Source organism: Canis lupus, chromosome 1 (assembly GCF_048164855.1).
Source record: "Canis lupus baileyi chromosome 1, mCanLup2.hap1, whole genome shotgun sequence".
Classification (NCBI taxonomy): domain Eukaryota; kingdom Metazoa; phylum Chordata; class Mammalia; order Carnivora; family Canidae; genus Canis; species Canis lupus.
Window position 1 is genome coordinate 106560086 of NC_132838.1, and position 21808 is coordinate 106581893.

Consider the following 21808-nt stretch of genomic DNA (forward strand, 5'->3'; position numbering starts at 1 on the left):
AGCCCCACACTGGACATAGAGATTACTTAAAAAATAAAACCCTTTTTTTTTCTCTTAAAGCTAGCTACAGGGACACCTGGGTGGCTCAGTGGTTGAGCATCTGCCTTCGGCTCAGGTCATGATCCTGGAGTCCTAGGATCGAGTCCCACATAGGGCTCCCTGCATGAAGCCTGCTTCTCTCTCTGCCTATCTCTGCCTCTCTCTGTGTGTGTGTCTCTCATGAATAAATAAATAAATAAATAAATAAATAAATAAATAAATAATCTTAAAAAAAAAGCTAGCTACATCTGTAGCTACATACAGTAAGATATGTTTACAAGCTAAATTTTACCCCTCTCCATCGATTCATGTGTCAAAGCAGGTAGTACCTTAGAATGTGACTGTATCTTGAAATAAGGTCTTTAAAATGAAGCCCTTAGAGTGGACCATAATCCAAGCTGACTGGTGTCCTTGTAACAGGAAATTTGGACACACCGAGAGACACCAGGAATGCCTAAACACAGATGAAAGACTGTGTGAAGACACACAAAAAAGGCAGTTGTCTGCAAGCCACAGAGAGAGGCCTGTGAAGGAATCAACCTGCTGACACCTGCATCTTCAACTCCTACCTTCCAGAACTGTGAGAAAGAAAATTTCTGTTGTTTAAGCTTCCCTGTCTCTGGTGCTTTGTTATGGCAGCCCTAGAATACTAATGCAGGTATCATTGCTATAAAGCTCATAAACAAGCAAAACTAAATCATATGTTGTTTAGGGATACATACATATGTGCTACAGTAATCATGGAAATTGAGTGAAGGATGGACATGATTCAGGATAGTGGTTCAGGTGGGCATGAGGGCCAGCACAAGGAAAGAGTAGTAAACAATAATATCCTAGTATTAAAATGAGTGGTGAATTAATGAGTGGTCTTTTTTTTCCTTAAAGATTATATTTATTTGAGAGAGAGAGAGAAGGAGCAGGGGGGAGGGGCAGAGGGAGAAGGAGAAGCAGACTCCCTGCTGAGCAGAGAGCCCGATGTGGGGCTCCATCCCAGAACCCTGAGATCATGACCTGAGCCAAAGGCAGACACTCAGCCACCCAGGTGCCCCTATGGCTGGTCTTCTCATTTCTTTCACATATACTACTTTCCATGTACCCACAATTACAAAATTGCCCAAAACAAGATTGTTTTTAAGGCAGAGCTGGTGTTCCACTTTCTGCCACCTCTGTCCTCCAAATCCACCCCAGCTCTGGCTTCCTGCCCAGAAGGCTGCCAGGAGCTATCATGGCTCAGGGTCAGAACCTGAAGTCCAGTTGTGTTTAGAATAGGTAGAAATAGATTGAGAAGGGAAGGCGACTTGCCTCCTGCAGGAATTTCCAGAACCTGAGCTTACACTGCCATCTGGCCCAGCTCACACAACCACCTGTGCTTTGGAAAGAAGCAATTTGCTGCTGGAATGGGAGAGGCTGCCATTTTAGGATGAGGTGATAGCTTGAGGCTGGAGCAGAGGAGAGGTTGTTCAAAAGAATGAATAAAGAACATGGGGCTGAAAAAAAAAAAAAAAGAACATGGGCTGGCACAGAAAAGCCTATGGAAGCCAGGAGGGGGTCATGTTCAAAGTGAATCCCTGAGGACAGAAATATGACCTAAAACAAAAGAAGTTATTCTATTCTGTGCACACTTCCCTCAACTGGGCCTAGAAGGGAAAGATACACCTCACCTCATATATTCTGGTGGAGAATGTATAGCCTGAATCTAATCACCACAAGGAAATGTCAGAAACTCAAGTGAGGAACTTCTATTAAAAAAATAAAAGGTGGTCATTCTTCCAAAATGTCAATATCAGAAATATGGGAATGTTCCAGATTCGAGGAGACAGGACAACAATATGCAATACCTGACCCCAGACTGGATCCTGAACTGGAAAGGGAAAGTGCTCTGAGATACAGCATTTGGGCCAACTGATGAAATTGAGACACCACAAGGAGATTAGATAAAAAGTATTGAGTAAATGTTACATTTATTGAGGTCGATTGCTAAGAATAAGTCAGAGAGTATCTCTCTTCTTGGGAAATACCCACTGCAGTATTCAGGGGCAAAGGGTAATGGTGTGTGTAACTAATGCATGTATTGAGAAGCAAAAACTAAAAAATCTGCCCACCATCTATCTATAAACACAGATAAGTCCAGGGGCAAAGTTAACAGGAAGCATTTCTCCCAGTATGTGGCAGCTGTAAAGTGTCCCAACCACCCCCTTTGTGAGCAACTACTGCTATCTTACTCACTGAGAAAGTTTGCTCTCTAAAATCATAGGCTTTTAGAAACTTTATTGTTTGAAAATATATCCATAAGAATGAAACTTATCCTACTTTTCCCAGAATATCTAAGTCACTTTGATATAGACAAGAAGCCTCAATTTCCAGCCCTGATGCAGAGCTTTATATAGAGTTTCTGGGCATGGCATGCCACGTTTATCTTAACTTTACAGTTTCCAAGGAAACAGGATTCTGAGTCCACTTTGCAGTTCGTAACTGTTGACTCATTTATACACATCCCTGCTTTGCTCTGAAGCTACTAAAGCACCATTTCACTTAAATTTCACCAAAATTCTTCTCTTCCCCCAAATCGTATAAGTTGATCACAGCTTCTCCTTTGGGATGTGGTCTCCTTCCCTGCAATTGGTTAGTAAACTTGACTTTAATTCTTTCCTGATAATTGAGTTAGGATGGAGGGGTGGATGATGGATGGATGGATGGATGGACAGATAGATAAATAATGATAAAGCCAAAGCAATGGGGTAAACTGTTAACAGTAGATAAATCTGCGTAGATACTATTTGTATTTGTGCAGGTTATTTGTAACCTTGAGATTATTTCCAAACAAAAAAGGTGTGTGTGTGTGTGTATGTGTGTGTGTTTTAAGGAAACTAAATTAGTTTGGACTAGTATTTAGCAAATTTTTTCTAGGCCAAGGAAGACTTTTTATATTGTATTTTATGTTGTAATTCAGTACATACTCAAGATACTCAAATTTTGAGAACTATTTCTTAACCATTTTCTATTCATTCTCATGTTTCTATGCACTTATGTTTTAAATAAATGCTTATTATCAGTTTCCAATTATCTGTAAAATTCACCCGTATTTTTAAAAACTCTTGGAAAGGTCTCAGTACTGGTTACAGTCTAAGCCTAAATGAATGTTAGACGTCGCCTTGGGTTTGTCTTCCCGTTGACGCCCGACAGGACTACATTTCCCAAAGTACCTTGGGGTGAGGCCGGGCGGATGGGGAGTAGGGGTGTGTACTCTGATTGGAGACGGCCAAGTTCTGACCTGTCATGCTTTCTGGGCAATGTAAGCGAGCCTCACGTGGGAGGAGGAGGCGGGACTTTCGAGGACTTGCGTGAGGTTCCCGATGGCTGCTGGGAAACGTGGTTCTGAGAAGGTAGAGGGCCCGCCGCTCGGACCCTTGGGATTTGTAGTCTTGGCAAACCGGGGCCGGCCGGGTTCTTCTTCCTCCGCTGGGTCATCGCAAGGATTGAGCCCATCTTCTACCACCGCCCTGCAATCTCTTCATGCATCGATCCCAGGCAGCTGCTGAGGCCTTCTCTGGTCCGCGACTCCGAGCTCTCAGACCGCAGGTGCTCCACAGAGAGCCAGGGCGGGGGCATTGGCAAACGCTGGCTTTTGGCAGGCATGGGAGGGCTCCTCGGAGGTGAGGGGGCAGGGTCCCTATGAACAGAACTGAGGAATCAGTCCAGAATGCAGCGTACAGGGCAGCTGAGCAGATGCTTAAACAGCTGAATTGATGCTCGCAAAATGCCCTCCACTGCGGGCCCCCCCACCCTATCTCTCTATGCGCGCCCAAGTCTATGTCCCTGGGCTTGTGACCAAACAGTGGTGACCTAGAGTAATGGATGGGGTGATGAGGAGAGCCCCTGACTCTGGGAGCCCAGGGAAGGCTCCTGAGTCAGCTTGGGGGGAGGCCAGGGAGGAAGAGAAGCAGAGATGGAACTCATCTCAAGATCCCAAAAATGGCCCGGGACAGGCATCTTTCTTCCTACAAAGAGCTGCGCTGTGCCAGGAGATGCTGGGGACGCAGAGTTGGTCATACCCAGCCCTGCCCAGCGAGGCTCTCCAGTCTGGCTGATCAGGGCTTAGGTCAGAAGAGAACCCAGCCGTTCTGGAACATTACAGGGGGCACCTAACCCTGCTGGAGGGAGGTGGGAGGGTTGTTCAGGGTAACACATTAGTTCTTGAGAGAACCTGTACATATATGCAAAGACAATGTCTGGACAGAGCATGCAGAGGTGAGGGTGAGGTTAAAATTGCCACGTGAGAGCCATATCTAATGTTGCAAGGACCTCTCAGTATCCAGCACTCTTCTAGATATTCTTACCCGCAATGTACAAATGGGGACACTGAGGCATCGAGGTTATATCTCACTTTATATTTCCTAAAAGTAAGTGGCCGAGATAGGATTAGAACCTGGGATGTCTGGCTCCGGAGTCCAGGCAGGTAACCACTGAACTGCTCCACATTGACCCACCCATCTTTCAGAATGTCAGGTCTCTAATGGTGGGCCCCTTCCAGGCAGTAGCAGATAAATGCCCATCCATGCCTGACTAATGTGCCCTCTGGTCGCCTAGAAGACATCCTGCTGTATCTTCCCAACTCCAGGAAACAAGTTCAGAGGGGGAAGAATTTTGAGCAATGTTTTCAGTTCCCTGATTGAAGCCTTCCTGACCAGAGCACCCCTCCACCCTGCCACCTCCCCCACCCTGTCACCTCCCCCACCCTGCCACCTTCCCCACCATTCCCCATTCTGTTACTCCTATCTATGGGGACTGTGGGGCTGAGAAATGACAGAGCTGAGATGACAGGGATGGCTCATTCCTCCCACCGGTGGATCCAATGGTGACATTTTAGGCTGGTGGTACCACAGCTGAAGGAGAGGGAGGGATGGAGATATAAGGACAGACACGGCACACTCCAGTTCCTAGGCCCCATGATGACGTCAGGGTCAGGATCATGTTGCCAGTATTGGGGGGAAGACAGTGGGTGATTCCAGAATAAGAGCTCCTCCCTCAAAGAGACTGTCCTCAATGCAGAGGCCTGGCTGGCCCACTCCCGAGTGTTCTCAGGGAACAAAGATGTGAAAAAGGCAGTGAAAGAAAGGTAGCATGTGACTCACATTCAACCATTTTTGAAACACTCACTTTCCTAGGTTCACCTGAATTTCCCAAGAGTTAATGCAAGGTGGGATAATTGTGCCCATGTTCAGGTGGGGAAACTGAGGCACAGAGAAGGAAAGGGACTGGCTTATGGCACACTAGGAGGGAGCCTAAGTTTCCAGGCTGTATACATTAAGTTTGCTTCTCAACACATGCCCCTGAGATTGAGGAAGGGAGTAGGGCAGGGCCTGACATTACATGATGCTAAGGAACCATCTGGTGGAACGAGTTTGAGATACACTAATTAAAATTAAATGGTTTTTTTTCCTGCAGGACTTGTCAGAACCTTTAGCTCCTTTGTATTTCTCAGACCTCTTTGACCTGCACCAAGGCCAAGGCCTGGACAATGCCTGACAGGCCCTGTGTCGCAAAGGTCGTGAGTGGGACACGATGGAGCTGGAGGCGTCAGCAACGTGTGCATGCGTGTACTTTGGGCATTTGTGTGCAGGAGCAGATGATGTGTGTGTATATATATAGATGTGTGTGTGTGTGTGTGTGTGTTCTCCATCCTTCTGATTCTGGGGCTCAAATAATATCTGTAAAAACGGAACGGGATAGGCATCCAAAGGCCAGGGTCTTGCCCTTCCAGGGCTTGCCCCTCAACGCGACAGACCAAAAGTGCCTCCACTGCTAGCTCAAGTCAGATTCCAGAAGGCTTTATTAGCGCGGAACTTAGCCTGATGCCAAGAAAGACACAGGAGTGTAAGGGCTCTCGGCTCCGCAGAAAGCCCCCCGGGATCGTCCAGCCAAGGGGGGGTACACACTTCCATCCGTGGGCAGGGAGAGAGGGAGGGAAGGGCATTCTCCAGGATGAACAGCCCAGCCAGAGGGCGAGTGGTGGGCTGGACTGGAGACGCGAGGACCGGCCCCGCTAGAAGGGGTACTCGCAGACGTAGTAGAGGCGGCGTTCGCAGTCGTGGTCCCACCAGGAGCCGTCGTCCGAGGCCTGCGCCACGCAGTTCTCCAGCGTGCCGCCGTTGGGCTGGTTGGGGCTGAGCGGGTGCGGCGCGGGGCTGGGCCCGGCGCCGGGCTCCGGACGGGGCGCGCGGTGCCAGGCGAAGAAGGACACGCGCTGGCCGTTCTCGAAGAGGTAGAGTCCCTCGGCGCGCCTGTCGTGCACGCCCAGCCACACTGGCCAGTTATAAGGGGCGAGCGCCGCGCGCAGGTAGCGCGTGAGCGCCTCCATCTGCTGGCGGTCCGCGGGCTGCGCCAGGCTCCCGCCCCGCGCCACACACCGCGCCTGCGCCGCTGCCTGCGCCTCGAAGTCGCGCGATAGCAGGAAGCACTTGTGGCCAAGGCGCAGCCCCTTCAGGCAGCCTGCGGGCGGGGCGGGGCGGGGCGGGGCGGGGTCAGGCATCTCCGGGGCGGGGAGAGGGCGGGGTCGGGGCCTCCGGGGCGGGCTGCGAGGGGGCGGGGTCGGAACCGCTGGGAGGCGGGGAGTTAGGCCCGCCGGGGGTGGGGCCAGACTGCGGGAACTGGACCGTAGGGGGCGTGGCGCGGCCCGAGTCGGCAACGCTCCACAGCGCCGCTGGACGCCCCTACGGCACGCCCGCTCTCCGCGCTCACCCTGCCGGCTACTCTAAGCTCCCCGTAAGCCCGTACCTCCAAATCTCTAGGAACCCTGAGTCTCTCCAGAGGTTTCTGGGCCCCTTCCTCCCACCGGCCCTCCTCTTGACCCGGATCGTCCCACTTCCCGGCCCCGCGCGATGCGGACTCACCCTCTAAGCGGCCGTGCTCGCGCTCCGCGCGGCTCTGCGCCTCCTGCAGGGCTTCCACGGCGTCGCGGGTGTCGCCTGCCGCCTCCCGCAGCTGCCGCAGCCCCCGAGTCAGCTCGACCATGCGGGTGTCTAACGCGTGCAGACGGACGTGCAGCTGGTGCAGGCCTGCGTCCAGGCCGGCCAGGCGGCCCACTGCGGACAGACGGGGCGCACGCTGAACGGGACCCGCGGGGTGGGGACCAAAGGGTCTGGAGGGACTTAGGGCTTCCGGGGACGGAGTTGGGGTGGGGAGCACTCGGGATTCCTGGAAGATGGGGCCAGTGGCCTCGGGCTCTTGGGGAGGCAAGGCCAGGCACCCGGAGCTCCAGGGACGTGGGATTATCAGCTGGGCGGTGGGCAATTGAAAGGTCCTGGGCAGTGAAACGAAGGTACATTTTTGAGAAAAATGACCGCGGAGGCCTGGGGGCAGGGCGGAGCTAACGATTACTCACGGATATAAGTGACGGTGTCCTCAGGGGTGGGAGAGGGACTGGGGCCAGTGTACGGGGTTGCCGTTGCTTCCTCCTCTTCCTCCCCCTGACCGTCCTCCTCGGTCCCCCAGGTCTCCTTGTCTTCAGGGATTCCCTCAGGATTTTCATCCCCCCTCCCAGCTGGCAGCCCCAGGGCCTCCTGCAAATGCTGAGGCAGGGAACGGATGATTAGGGGCAGCCCAGCTGCGTTCTGACGCCCCACACGCTCCAGCAACCCCTTTACAGCTGTAAGCTCTGCCCCAGAGTCCCTTGTCTGAACCCATCATCCCATCCTTTGAGCCTGTCCCATCACTCTCCCTAGCCCATTTCCCCAACCCTGGAAGACCCTCCTCCCCACACCCCCAGCTCCCCGCGAGAGTCCTAAGCAACTCACCTTCAGCATCAGGGCTTCCCTCTCACGCTCCTCCTCTTGGGCGCCTCCCCAGACCCCCTCCCATTCTCGGTCTGCTCCTCTAGCCCCATGGCTGAAGCCCAGGAGCTGAGGGACCACCAGGGCCCCAAGCAGCCAGGCTGCCTGCATCAGACTGGGCTCCGCAGCACTCAAGGCTGCAGAGGGATCTCTGGGAAGGGGATGTCTCTGGGAACTGGAGTGCACACAAATCACTAGCCCCTGGTCCCTTCCCTCCCAGCTCTTGTCTGTGTCCACCGTCTGCTTGTCTGTTGGTCCCTGCTCTTCTGTGTGTGTGTGTGTGTGTCTCTCCCCGCCTCTCTTGGCTCCCCTGAGGCCCTGCCTCTGTGGCCGGAAACCTCCAACGTTCCAAAGCCTGGATCCCGCCTTGGGTCTTCCCACATACCCCCCCTCTTCCCACTTTCCAGAGCTCACTTCCGCCCTCCTCTTTCCTTCCACCATGGCCAAAAGCTCAGATGGCCTGGAGAGGATGGAGCTGGCTCTCCAAGGGATCCTGGGGACACAACCTCTGCCCAGGACACAACCTCAGAGGGATTCTTGGAGCTTGGCTCTGCTCCCTACTCCTCCTCTGGCCACTCCTCAGGAGCAGGGAGACTAGAGGGTCTCCAAAGGTTTTTATTACCCTGCGGCCACCATCGCCCACGCCCCCTCCTGGAGGAGGCTTTCCCACGGTTTGCAGGCTCTAGGGCACCTCCTGCCCCCAGAGCTCCCTTCCTGGCCTCAAGTCATTGCCCCAGGATGAAAATGAGTATGTGTCCCTGTCTGTGGGGACACGTATAAAGAGCATGCATGTCGCTGTATATGCAACTCTAGAAGGCAGGGCTCTGGGATTCATTTGCTGTACTTTCCTGGAAGCCTCCTGCAGGCCAGGCCCTGGGTGGGGCAGTGCTGGGGACTCCAGCTCCTCACAGACTTGCAGACTGTAGGGCAGAAGGGGAGGAGGGAGGGTTGGCTGGTGGTGGTCAAGGAAGCTTTCTCCAGAGGTGGAGTAGACAGACCGCAGCGCTGGGTGCACGGAGCTCTGAGCGTTCAGCCAAGTGCTTCATCTCTCGACTGGACCACTGCAGTCACCTCCTCCTGGCTCTCCCCCTCCCTTCTCCTGAGCCCCTCCAATCCACGCTGCTTGCCGCAGCCAGAGCAATGCTTCCAAACCGTAAATCAGATCACGTCACTCCCCACTCCCCTGCTCCCCCAGCTTCCCATCACATGCAGGAGGGAAGCCAAACACTGTCCTCAGCACTGGCCTGGCCTGCACAGTGGGGGGCTGGGAAGGATGGGCCCTTTGTACCTCTGCAAGCTCATGCCCCCCCTTGCCCCCCAGGCTCCAGCCACACTGCCCTCTTCACTATTTCCTGGATGTCAAGCTCCCTCCGACCTCAGAGCTTTTGCACTAGACTTTTACTCCAAATGCTCTTCCCCCTGCTCCTTCTCATTACTGAGGTCTCAGCTCACTGAGCCCTTCCCTATCATATCCAAAAGAAGCTGCACCTCTACCAATTAACACCCCATTTTATCTTGTTGGTACAATCAAGAACTGACATTGTTTTTTTTATTGCCGGACTCTTGCCAATGAAGGCAGGCATTCTTGTTCATTGCTTTATCCCCAGAGCTAGAACAGGGCCAATCCAGCACACAGTAGGTGCTCAATCAGTCTGCTAAGTAAGGAAGGAAATAGCTATTCCTGGTGGGGTAACAGTTTAGCCAAAAGACTGAAGGCTTGACCACCATGTTTAGGTGGCACCCCGACTTCCCTGGGGCAAGGGCACAGGGGCATCCAGGGTGGGGGTAGCCAGGGTGGAGGTGGTGAAGGCAGTGGGAGAGAAGCTGCAGAGGCAAAGGAAGCAGGAGGCCATGCCATGCCCACTCTATGCCAGACCCGTGAGTCATGCAGGGCTTTCCCAGCCTGGGCCTGGCTAGGTTGTGCCAGTGCACATGATGTTTAGCAGCCAGGGATTGCAGAGCCCACTCTTCAAGAGAAGAAACTGAGGCTCAGAGAAGGGATGGCGCAACCTGCTGGAGGGCACCAGTGTGGCAGCAGCTGGCAGAGGCTTCCAGGTCAAAGCAAGGGCAGGGCACGCTAGAAGCCCCAGGGGGGCCTTGGAAGTCCACTCATCCAGTCTTCCCTTTTCCAAGAAAGCAGAAGACAGTGTGACATTAAGGCAGGCTGCTCACCGTCTCAGAGCCTAGGCCATTCAGGTGCCTATTAGGGACCTGGGGGACCCCTCCCTAGTAGAGAGAGGCCTGGAGAGAGAATGCACAGGCCAGGAAAGTCCTTGTAAACCATAGAGGGGTGCACAGCCTCCCTCGCTGCTGGTGCCAATGTGGGCAGCTGTGCTCTCCCCGGGGCCCAGATGCTCACCACCTGGGCTGGTAAGTATGCATCTAGAGAGAGGCCTCCTGAAGCTGGGCTGGCTCATACCCCGGTACCCTGGAGCCCACAGCCGGAGATGCACATCCAGAGGCGTCCCTAGAACTGCCCTCTGCGTTGCCTGTGCTCCAGCTGGTGGGCGGTCCTGGAGAAGCTGGTGGAGCTAGAAGAAGGATAGGAACCTCTCACCATTGCCTTGTGGGAACTGCCCTGCCTGTGTGGTATGTCCCAGGCACCAGGGACCTGAGCTGTGAGGAGATCTTGGGTGTGTCTGTGTATAATGAAGGAGGACATGCAGCTATGGCATGCCTCATAGTGAACAACAGTGGCATAGAGACTGAGCCAGCCTACCTGTCCCTGATCCTTGGTACCACCTCTTTATAGCTAGGTGACCTTGGGCTTCTCTGTGCCCCAGTTTCCTGCTCAGGAAAATGGGGATGGTGAAAATCCACAGCCCAAAGGATTGATGTGAAAAGTCGATGAGTGAATCCAGAGCAGAGCCTGGCACACAGGAAGTGCTCAAGAAATGTCAGCTAGGAGGGGAGCTGTGGCACTATGTTGTGCCTCTAACTGGATGTGTGCACACACCTGTGAAATGGTGAGGTGGGTGAGTGTGATGGGGCTGCATGCACATGTCTCCTTATAGTCGCGTGCCTGTTTCTGGCATGCGTGTGAGCTGAAGATCTGAGCATGCCCACCTGGGTGCTTGCCCCTCTGGGTGAGGGGGTTACTGCTGTGCTGCGTGTCTGCCCTGGACAGCGGGTGTGATATGTACATGTAGCTAGGTGTGTTTGTGGTGATGTACACTCAGGTATGTTAGGTCATGCATGCCTTGGAGAGTATGTATATGGGGTAATGTGCACACGTTCCTAGCAGGGCCAGCTAGTGACTCTAAGCACCTGTGCCTTGGGGGAAGATGTGTGTGTGTGTGTGTGTGTGTGTGTGTGTGTGTGTGTTTGTGTGTGTGTTGGGGGGGGACAGAAATCTATAGCTCTCACAATCCAGTTTGGAAATGTAGAGTCTAGCAACAAATATTCACTGTGTCCTACTGTGTGTAGAGGGGTTGGGAAGCGCTGTGGGAAGGGGCGGTCCTGGTGTGTGTGTGTGTGTGTGTGTGTGTGTGTGTGTGTGTGTGTGGAGCGGTACCCTTAGGGGGGCGGGGCCCCATGGTCCGGGTAGGGAGCAAGCAGGGGTAGAGCCCCCTTGGGTTATCTGGTGGCGATGAGGATGGGGGGGAGGCAGGGGAGGGGGTGGAGCCGGCTGGGGGGATGGGCGAGGTTTGGGGGCGCGGGGAGGGGCGATATCTCCTCTGCTGGCTCCGGAGGGAGGGGAGAGGGCGGAGGGAGGGGAGGGAGAGAGGGAGGGAGAGAGAGAGACAGGGTGAGGGAGAGACAGTGAGAGCGAGAGAGCGAGAAGGGAGGCAGAGGAGGCGCGGAGCGGGCGGCGGCGGCGGCGGCGGCGGCGGCGGCGGCGGCTTGAGGAAGAGGAGGAGGAAGAGCAGGCGGAGACGCCGCGCCCGGAGCCGGCCGGACCGAGCCGGGGGCGGGCTAGCCCGGAGGGGCGCGGCGGCCGCGGCAGAAGGGGGGGCGCTCTGCGGATGGCCAGGCCCGGCCCGCGGGGGGGGTGAGGTCCTCGGCCCCCCCGCCCTCCCCCCCGGCCCCCGCCCGCCCCCTCCCCGGCCCGCTCGCCCTCCGGGGCGGTGGGGCATGGCCTGAGGGTCCCCCGTCTCCGGGGGGGTGGGGGGTGGGGGGAGGGGGGAGGGGCCGCGGGCGCCGCCGACCGGGACTCAGCAGCCCCGCCAGGCAGGTAAGGGGGCCGAAAACCCGGGGGTTTCGGGGAGTTGCGGGGCCGGGGCCGGGGCCGGGGCCGCGGGAGGGGGCAGGGGCGCCCCGGACGTCCTTGGCCGCGCGCCGGGCTCCCGGCCCGGGTGTGCGGTGGGGGGTGGGGTGAGGAGGGGAGCGTTGCCCCGGGCGACGCCAAATTGGGTTACGCCCCGGTCCCCCGTGCCCCGTCCCAGATAGCAGACTTGAGGGGAGGATGCGCCCCACCATCCCCCCGCCCATAAGGCCCCCAGCCCGCTGCCCCGTGCTCCCAGGCCAAAGGCTCGGTCGCTGTACCCACCTCCTGGCCCTGCCCGGCCACTCCCCCGCCTCGCCCACCCCGGCCGACCGGGGCCCTTGACCCCTTCTGCAGCCCCGCCGCGGGAGGCTCCTCCCCTAGGTCAGCGTGGTTCCCTGCCCCTCCGTCGCGGGTCTGGGCCTTGGCCTCCTCCGCCCCCTTGGGCCCCCTCTGGTTCCTGCCTCTCCTTCTAGTCTCCTCCAATCCCCTCCCACCCTCTTTCGAGCCTCCCTTCTTCCCCACCCGTCTCCTCTCCTTCTCCGCCGGCCGGCGCGCCCCCTCGGCTCCCGCCTCCGAGTCCCGCTCCCGGGTGCCCCCGCCCCCTCTCCCCGGCCCGGGGCTCTCCCCCACCAGTTTCTCAGCCCCAGCCCCGGCTCCTCTCCCCGCCTTTCCCCGCCTCTCTCCGCCTCCATTCATTCTCCCGGGCCCGGCTCTCGGCCACACCAGCCGCCCCCTGTCCCCCCGCAGCCTCGCAGGGCACCCCCTCTCTCCCCTTCTCCACCCCCCCCCCCCCCCGCCGATTCCTCAGCCCGTCTCAGTACCAGCTGCGTGCCAGCTATTCTTAGCCGCGGAGCGTTTGATTCATGCCGCCCCGGCGGAGTGTGCCCGCTCCCTCCCTCGGGCCTGAGGGGGAGGGGCCGGAGCTGGTCTGGGGGGTGGGGGGCAGCCGCACGCGCTGGGGAGCCGGGGCCAGCTTTGCTTTCATCCCCCTGGCCACCCCATAAAGTGCCCGGCTGAGGCTGGGGTCAGCCAGGGTCAGCCGAGGGGGAGTGGCAGCGGACTCCGGGTCCGGAGGTGGGATGTGGAGTGTGGGGGGAGCCGTAGGCTGCCGAGGGAGGGGGGTACCTCCGCACGGACCAGGTGGGGCAGCTCTGCTGGGTACCTGGAGGGGGAGGGGGCTTCGCAACCTGGCCATGCATGGGGGAGGGGTGGGCCAGCTCGTGGTTAAGCTGCTCACTCACCCACAGCTCTTGGAACTGTCCTGCCCCCACACTCATTTTGTCTTCCCCCAACCCCCAACCCCCCCAGCCCATCCCCACTCCCCCAAAGTCAGCAGTACCCTCCACTGCTTCCCATCTCCATGGCAACGGTGCAGGAGCTGGGCCTGGTGTGGGGGGGAGGGACCAGACCAGACATTCTGGTTTCCGGTGCTGGGGTGGGAGACTGGGAGAAGCAGAGGGAGGTGGACCCCATTTGGGACCCAGGCTTATAAGGCCACCTCAGGAGAGAATAGTGGGGGACCTGAAGATTACTTCCCACCCCAGTCCTCCAGACCATCATCCCACTTCTTAGCCACCCTCCCAGCCCCCAGTCTCCCTCTGAGTGGATCTGCCAGTACCAGGCAATGCTGATCCACCTGTCCTGTGGTACCAGTCCTCAGATGTGCCCACAGGTTATCCACAACCACCCCACACTGACCCAGGCCACTGCACCCACTCACGGGATGGGCCCTCCCAGGTCAGTCTCCCCACCTACCCACACCCCTCTCTCAGGATGCCTCCAACAGCCTGCAGCGGCCATCTCTTGTGGTTCCCTTGGGGACACCCCATGCATGATGCTCTGCCCTGTGACACCCCTATCTTAGTGTCCTCGCTCCCCTGGGACACCGATTCCCAGCAGTCCTCTGCACACGTTGTCAGCCACACTTCAGTGAAGTCACTGGTTCCACCCGCTCCCAGGCACCACTCCCGGGCACCACGCGGCCTCCCACTTCTGCCATCCCAGGCTCACGGCACCTCTGTCTCCCCATTACTACATTTCAGCCTCCCCCCACCAGGTATCCAAGAGGAGGACTGGAGGACCTTGGGTGAGGGGCTAGGTTGGGGCCAGGAGGGCAGGATGCCGGTGGGTCGTCCACCTGTCTGTCCTCAGCTAATTTTAGCTGCATTTTCCGTGGCCTGCCAAAGTGGGCCAGTAGCTCCCGCGGTGATTCTGCGGTTTCTGGGACACTGCCATGCTGGGTCAGCGGCAAAGTGGGGCGCAGGACGGGTGGGGGTCTGCGAGCAGGGCCAAGGGCAAGGAAGGAGACCTGCTGGAAGCGTGGTGGCGATGGGCGTGTGTGAGCGGAGGCCGCAGGAGTAGCTGGGGGTGTGTCCAGCCTCCTTCCTGTCTACCTGGGGCACGCGGGGCAGCTGCCCTAGACTGCTTGTCCAGGAGGGTGGCTGTGGCCTCTACGAGCCCTGGGCTCCTAACCTGACAGTTGCCCTTGGCCCCAGCAGCCGCCTGTGATGCTGCTGTCCCCTGTCGCCCCGTGGCCCCACGATGACCCACAGCCCCGCGTCAAGCGAGGAAGAGGAACGCCACAGTGCCAGCGAGTGTCCCGAGGGGGGCTCAGAGTCCGACAGCTCCCCAGACGGGCCCAGCAGAGGCCCCCGGGGGACCCGGGGCCAGGGCAGCGGGGCACCTGGTAGTCTGGCCTCCACCCGAGGCCTCCAGGGCCGCTCCATGTCTGTCCCGGACGACGCCCACTTCAGCATGATGGTCTTCAGGATTGGCATCCCGGACCTGCACCAGACAGTGAGTGATGGACTGCCTGCTGGCCAGCGGGGGACGGGGACCCAGGCCCTCGTGAGGAGGCTTCTGGTGCTAGGTGTCTTTTTTTTTTTTTTTTTTAAGATTTTATTTATTTATTCATGAGAGACACAGGGAGAGAGAGAGAGAGAGAGAGAGAGAGGCAGAGACAAGACACAGGCAGAGGGAGAAGCAGGCTCCATGCAGGGAGCCTGGTGTGGGACTCCATCCCGGGTCTCCAGGATCATGCCCTGGGCTAAAGGCAGCACTAAACTGCTGAGCCACTTGGGCTGCCCAGGTGCCGGGTGTCTTCCCACTCAGGCCCCCATTTCCAGACCCCCAGTTGCTTCCCCCCGGGGTTCCCCTCCTGTCCCCAGAATCACCCCATCCCCTTTCCAAACCACCTCAGGCTCCTCCCTGTCACCTCCCCAACCAGAAATGTCTGCGCTTCAACCCCGATGCCACCATCTGGACAGCCAAGCAGCAGGTGCTCTGCGCCCTGAGCGAGAGCCTGCAGGATGTGCTCAACTATGGTCTGTTCCAGCCGGCCACCTCAGGCCGTGATGCCAACTTCCTGGAGGAGGAGCGGCTGCTTCGGGAGTACCCCCAGTCTTTTGAGAAGGGGGTGCCCTACCTGGAGGTGAGGCCCACAGCTTCCCAGCTTGGTCACAGAGGAGAGAAGGCATGCCCTGTTGTCCTCTCAGTGAAGCCCTTGCCTTCCAAGGAAAACTCAGTGGGCTTTTCCAGATCTCCTAAGCGTTAGGAGAGGTCAGAGAGGCCTGAGTTCAAAGGACGGTGTGTTCTGCCTCTGACCAACGGGTGGCCTTGGGCAAGTCATTTCCCTGGCCCAGGCTTCTCTTCGCCTTTCAAAGTGGGAAACGATGCACAATTACAGCAGGTGTTCTAGAACATTCTGTGCTGCGGGGTCCAGACTCCTACTTGTTCGCATCAGGGGTTGCATTGCCCATACTCCAAAGCAGCCCCACATTCATCTGCCTCCCCAGCCAAGGCTCCAGGGCTGTTTCCCCCCTGACCCTGAGATGACCCCTCTGGCTCAAAAGGAGTCTAGCCTCCTGTCCAGGCTCCTGATTCCAGGTCTCTGTGTCTCTCCCCTCATACACCCTTGGCCACAGTTTCGATACAAGACCCGGGTTTACAAACAGACCAACCTGGATGAGAAGCAGCTGGCAAAATTGCATACAAAGGTGAGAGAAACCTGCTGGCGCTTACCCCCACAGCATCCCGCCCCCAAGGAGAATCGGAGCTCCTCCCCATGTCTTCTCCACATTCCCCAGCCCCTTCCATTCCTCTGCCCGGTGTCCCCCACTAACTTGAGATGCTGTGTTGCATTTGGGACAGCCCTAGATGCCCCTGGGTTCCCTCCCTCATAGCCTTTCTTAATTCCCCTCTCTGGCTCTCATTCCTCAGCCCAGGCCCACACCATCCCCCAGCCCCACCCCCAGCACCTACTTTCTTCTTCCTTGGACTCTTTCAGCTCATCTCTGGGCGCCCCATATCCACGCAGGGCCCCTGCCTCCCCCCACGTGGCCCGGACTCTGATACACACTGTCCCTCTGCCTCAGGGATGTTTCCTAGACACTGCACTGTTCCCACAATTCCATAGCCTAAACCTCTCCCAGATCCAAGGGTGCGTCCCACCCCAGCCACATCTAGCCACATTGCCCTCCAGGCCTCTGTCCATATGTCTCCACTGGTTCCCTAAGAACTGGGAGGAACCCAGGGGGCTGCTTTAGTCAGAGGTGAAGTAAAAGACTCCGGACACTTGAGAGGAAAAAGCCCCTGACCCCTCCTCATCCCCCACCCTGACCCCATCATGCATTCGTCTCTGTCCTCCCCCAAATATTCCATCCCTCCAGACCTGCATCATCCACTCCGGGAGCCACCAGCCATATACGGCTCCTAGGCACTTGCGGTGTGGCAGGTCCAAACTGAGCCTTACTGTGAGTGTGAAATGCACACGGGACTTCGGAATTCGAAGACTTAGTACCCCAAACAGAGTAAACTATCTCCTTGATAAATTTCCTGTGGATCACTTGTTGATGCGGTAATATTGTGACTACATTAGGTTAAAAAGATAGGTCACTGAAGTGGATTACGATACAATCAACAGTGCCCCTTCCTTTTTCTTTAAAGGTGGCTACTAGAGACTTCTCAGTGCCACATGCGGCTCACTGTGTATTTCCAGGGGACAGCGTTTCTCAAGACCCCAGCTTTTCTCCCTTGCTCCCTGACTGGCCTGTCTTCTCTCTCTTGTCCATGGCTCAGACGGGGTTGAAGAAATTCCTGGAGTATGTGCAGCTCGGGACGTCCGACAAAGTGGCACGGCTGCTGGACAAGGGGCTGGACCCCAATTATCATGACTCAGATTCAGGAGGTAGGGGGGACCCAGGGGCTTTGGAAGAGGTGGGAAGCCAAGAATGAAGCATAAAGGGCTGCATGTGACTGGCCTTTCCTGCCCCTTAGAGACCCCCCTGACTCTGGCTGCCCAGACTGAAGGCTCCGTAGAGGTGATTCGAACCCTGTGCCTAGGAGGGGCCCACATCGACTTCCGGGCCCGGGATGGCATGACAGCGCTGCACAAAGCTGCATGTGCCCGTCACTGCCTCGCTCTCACGGTGAGGTGCCAGACCCCTCCCTCCCCAGAGCCCTCCCCCAGTTTGCAGTGTTCCCCTAGCAGGCTGAACCCAGTGAATTGCCCCAGACCTACCCTCCCCCGCCCTTCATCTCTCATGACCCCACAAGGCCATCTGATCTACCCTTTGCCTCTCATCTCACCTCCCGGATGTCCCCTCCCACGTCCCCATGGGGATGCACTTCTGCTCTTTCCTCGGACTCCTCTCTCTTTCCCATTTGTTCTTTCTCAAGCCTCAGTTCTTTAGATTTGTTAAAAATAGTCTTCTCTTCGTGTCCCAAATACAAAGCCCCTTTCCATAGATTGACAAACACACAGCCCCCATTGTCACTCCTCCCATGGACTCTGAGACCCTCTGCTGACCCCTGGGGTGTACCCACCCTACAGCTGATCATCACACAGAGCTTTCCCCCGGAAGGGCCCAAGGAGATCACCCTACCTGTACTCTCCTGACACCCTCTGATCCAGCTCACCACCAGCCCTGCCTTTGTCTCCCTGAAGGGTAGATCCTCCTCTGTTCCTGAAAGTACAAAGCAAGCAACCTGCTGTGCCCCCAGATGCAGACCCTCCTCCATGCACACATACCTCCCACAGACACAGCCCCTCCCTGCTGCTTAGTAACTAAAAAGCACTTTCCCAGATAGATGAACCCCATATAGCAGCAAAATACACATATGGGGTCGACTTACATGGTCTTTAAAATCCTCTTCCTCTCCCTCCATCCCAGCCTCCTCTCCATACACAGGTCAGGATAGAGTGCTCCCAAAGATACATAGCTGTTGACAAACACCCCAGCTCATAGATGGTCCAGCCTCATGGACCCTCCTCTCCCTTTCCAGTTTCCTTTAAAGACCCTAAATGCAGTCAGACACCAGCCACAAAGATCTACTTATACCCCTGGAATTGAGAAACCCTCTATATGTTCCCCCAATCCACTCCCTTCCCCCCCAGACAGATCCTGCTCTCACTCCCACCCCTAACCTCCAGACCTGCTGCTGTCCAATCCAGAAGCAACTAGCCACAGGGGGCTGTTTGGATTTAAATTAATTAAAATGAACTAAGATGAAAATTTCTGTTCCTTGGGTTCACTAGCACCTTCGAGTGCTCAGGAGCCCACATGTGGCTGCCGCGTTGGATGGTGTGGTGGCAGGCTGTTTTTGTCACTGCAAACATTCCGGTGGACAGGGCTGCAGGCTGTCCTCATAGGGCTGCTGCCAACACTCCCGTAGTGATGCCCAGCTCCGCCAGCCTCTATGCTTGGAGCTGTTTCTGGAATGGGACACCCCAGGCCCCCAGTGTCTCTAGCCCCCGGCCTCAGTGAGCCCCTGGACTCACCTGGGTCCGAGCTTGCCCTTTTCTGCCCCCCATCCTTGGGATCCTGGTCCTAACAACACCTCCTGCTTGGCCAGGGGTCCTCCTGCATCCAGACTCTGTTCTCTCATGGGTTCCCCACAACCATCCTGCTGCTGGGTTGAGGCACTGGGGTACCAGGTTGCTTCAATGGTTCATCCTAAGTCAGCCATAAGAGAAGGTCTTCCGGAGGCATTTTCCCAACCCCTTCATTGTCACAGGGGATGAGAGAGGCCTCAAGAGGGACAAGGCCAGGCTCAAGGTCACACAAGGGCATCATAGCAGAAACCCAAATAGCCTTGGCCAGTGTGGGCCACCCAAACCTCCCTGCCACCCCCCCCAGCCCTTCAAAATGGGCCAGTACTAGTGTGACTGTCTTCTGTTTTGTTTTTCTCCTCAGGCACTCCTCGACCTTGGGGGCTCCCCCAACTACAAGGACCGCCGAGGCCTGACCCCTCTGTTCCATACGGCTATGGTGGGGGGCGACCCCCGCTGCTGTGAGCTGCTCCTATACAACAGGGCTCAGCTGGGCATAGCTGATGAGAACGGCTGGCAGGAGATTCACCAGGTGCTCCAGACTTGCCAGGAAGGGGGTGAGGGGAGGGGAGGGGAGGGCGCCTGGGCCCTGATCAAAGCAAGGACCAGAGACACTGGTACAAAGAGTTGAGGATACAGATGCTAGAGTCCTCCTAGAGCCTGGGGGTGGGAGTAGCATGATTCCCAGAGAGAAAAAGATGGGAGGAGTCAACACCAGGACTCTGAGATAGTATAGGCTGGGCACTGGACATCTTGGTCCTTGAGATGGGCAAGGTTGGTCTCTTGAGCCTCTCAGGGAGCTAGGCCAGGCCCCCGGATCTTAGAATGGCCATGAAGCTGCCAGTCTGGGCCCCTGGGCAGGAATGGAGGCTGAAAGGAGAGGCAGAGGTAGATGCAGGGTTTCCTGGATACATGGCATGGTTGGGAGAGTCTGACATGGCCTTCTGGCTTCCCTGTCCTCCCCAGGCCTGCCAGCGGGGTCATTCTCAGCATCTAGAACACCTGCTCTTCTATGGGGCTGAGCCCGGAGCCCAGAATGCCTCGGGGAACACAGCCTTGCACATCTGTGCCCTTTACAACAAGGTCTGCTCTGGGAGCGCCAGCCCAGGCCTGCCTCCTGACACTGGCCTCCTAGCCCCCTCTGTTCCCTCACTGTCTCATTCATTCATTTGCTCATTCATTCTTTCATTCATTCAAAAAATAGTTACCAAGGGCCTTCTTTGTGCTGAGGACCAAGTAGCGAGAGACAGACAGCCCCGCCATTGGGCAGCCTTCCTGTTACAATCCAGGTCAATCAGAGGGAGGTCACAGGGAATCCAGATCCCCGTGGGAGCCCAGCTCTGGGTTTGGCCTTGGGGCTGCGGTGGAGGTGGCTCTCTGGAAAATGTGCCACCTCTGCTAAGACAAGCAAGAGCCAGCTAAGTAAGAAGGGAGGAAGGGTATTGGAGGCAGTGGGCACAGCCAGAGGGGAAGGTTGCTCCTGGAGTCCTCCTTCCTGTGTGTCTCCATTCAGCTGCCCATGGAGCACACCTGTGTGTGGGAGACATGGCAGGGGACATGGGAAAGGCCAAACCACAGCCCCAAAGAGAGCAAGAGTAGGTTGTAGCAGTTTGAGGCTGGGTGCACAGCCCCCACCTCGGGAGCCAGGGGGAGAGGTGAGCAGTAAAGAGCAAGCAAGGGGGCCTCGTGTCCAGGCCCCCCATTGGAGTTGTGGCTTTCAGCTTGCTGACCCAGCCCCGGGCAATCCTGGGCAATTCAGCCCCTCAGTCTCCTTACCTGTTTTCCAGGGCTCCCTGCTCTTGGAGGGGTGCCTTGGGGGCCTAGCGGGACAGGGCTTGGCATGCTGGTGCTGGTCTGCCAACCGCTTCTTCCTCTCCTCCAGGAAGTCTTCCAAGACAGCTCCAGCCCCTTCTGCCTCATCAGAACTTGCAGTGCCGGGGACGTGGCAGGTAGCCACGTGCTGCCTTGTGGCAGCAAGCAGTCTGCTCTGCCGAGGGAGAACTTGGTGTTTGTGAAACCCAACCAACGCGGTGCTGTCACTTCCCCTCCCTGGTGGTGCTGTCTCTCCTGCTCCCTGACACAGGCCTCGTGCCCAGAATCCTTGGCTCCGCAGCCTTGCGCATGGCCTGTGGGCCAACCGCTGCCCCCACCCCACAAGCCCTGTGCCCTCTCCCAGGCTCTGTCCTCCCCCTGAAATGGGAATAATGTCAGCTGATTGAAGGGGAGGAAAGAGGATGTGTATTAAGCGCACATCCCCAGAAGGCAGCACTGTTAAGTCAGGAGATGAAAACCGGATGGTTAATTCGAACAGGGAAAACTTAGTATAAAGAATTATAGTGTGGGAGCGATTACTCTTAGTGGGTCAGATGAACCAGTCACTTCCCGTCCTCAAGCTTCTCCTTTCTCATCTGTGCAATGGGTCAGTAACACCTACGGGGCGAAGGATCAAGTGGGTGGATGTTTAGCTTGCTCTTGGCATGGCGCCTAGCAAGTAGACGCTTGACAGATATGGTTTGTTTCGTGCTTCTCCCTACCTTGTCTTTCCTCTCAGATGTTAAGCTTTCCAAGGGCCAGAGCTGGGTCTGACAGATTTCCTCGCTGTCCTCCCCTGGCTTCCTCACATGCCTGTCTCCCCTCTGCTGGTGAAGGTCAGGTCCACGTGTGTAGGCTGTGAGCTCTTCAAGGGTGGGGGCCCAGTTTGATCAATCACTCTGTCCCAAGGCCCCAGGACATAGCCGGTCTTTATTGAGTGAATGAAAAGATGAATTATGAATCTGCTACCTTGAGTTTGCCCCAAGACTACACAGAGCCCCCATCAGAATATTCAACAGAATGACCATATGAATGAATGAATGGCTTGAACGAGTGAATTTTGAATGACTCGGCTCCACTTCTTCATCCTCA

At 56.8% G+C, this 21808-nt stretch overlaps 2 protein-coding genes and 1 long non-coding RNA gene across 8 annotated transcripts in view; 1 reads left to right on the top strand and 2 right to left on the bottom strand.

Moving 5' to 3' along the window:
* Positions 1-2290: 2290 nt before the first annotated feature.
* Positions 2291-4611, bottom strand: LOC140601305 (uncharacterized). The gene is made up of 2 exons (XR_012004342.1): positions 3311-4611; positions 2291-2652 (listed from the first exon to the last, which is right to left on the bottom strand). It is a non-coding gene; the product is annotated as an uncharacterized lncRNA (long non-coding RNA).
* A 1235-nt stretch (positions 4612-5846) lies between these two features.
* Positions 5847-9000, bottom strand: CLEC11A (C-type lectin domain containing 11A). Its single transcript, XM_072770034.1, has 4 exons — positions 7833-9000; positions 7421-7607; positions 6930-7121; positions 5847-6528 (listed from the first exon to the last, which is right to left on the bottom strand). The coding sequence occupies exons 1-4, from the start codon at positions 8307-8309 to the stop codon at positions 6083-6085; spliced, it is 1302 nt and encodes a 433-aa protein (XP_072626135.1). The 5' UTR covers positions 8310-9000; the 3' UTR covers positions 5847-6082.
* Positions 9001-11956: 2956 nt separating this feature from the next.
* Positions 11957-21808, top strand: part of SHANK1 (SH3 and multiple ankyrin repeat domains 1) — a 46000-nt gene continuing 36148 nt past the window's right edge. For 2 of the 6 annotated variants that reach the window (XM_072770055.1, XM_072770088.1), the window contains exons 1-8: positions 11958-12042; positions 14574-14871; positions 15302-15505; positions 15999-16070; positions 17152-17260; positions 17350-17501; positions 19269-19436; positions 19871-19987. In XM_072770055.1, the coding sequence (XP_072626156.1) occupies positions 14617-14871; positions 15302-15505; positions 15999-16070; positions 17152-17260; positions 17350-17501; positions 19269-19436; positions 19871-19987 (1077 nt within the window). In that variant the 5' untranslated portion in view covers positions 11958-12042; positions 14574-14616. Of the gene's footprint in view, positions 12043-14041; positions 14132-14570; positions 14872-15301; positions 15506-15998; positions 16071-17151; positions 17261-17349; positions 17502-19268; positions 19437-19870; positions 19988-21808 lie in introns of those variants that run through there. The other 4 variants (XM_072770099.1, XM_072770078.1, XM_072770073.1 and 1 more) reach the window with 4 other exon arrangements.

Excerpts from the sequence above, each read along its gene's own strand:
- CLEC11A (XM_072770034.1), bottom strand. The coding sequence starts at position 8,309 with ATGGTGGAAGGAAAGAGGAGGGCGGAAGTGAGCTCTGGAAAGTGGGAA. Across the intron at positions 7,608-7,832 it reads GGGAAGCCCTGATGCTGAAG|CATTTGCAGGAGGCCCTGGG; the intron begins GTGAGTTGCTTA and ends TCCCTGCCTCAG. Across the intron at positions 7,122-7,420 it reads GGACACCGTCACTTATATCC|TGGGCCGCCTGGCCGGCCTG; the intron begins GTGAGTAATCGT and ends GTCTGTCCGCAG.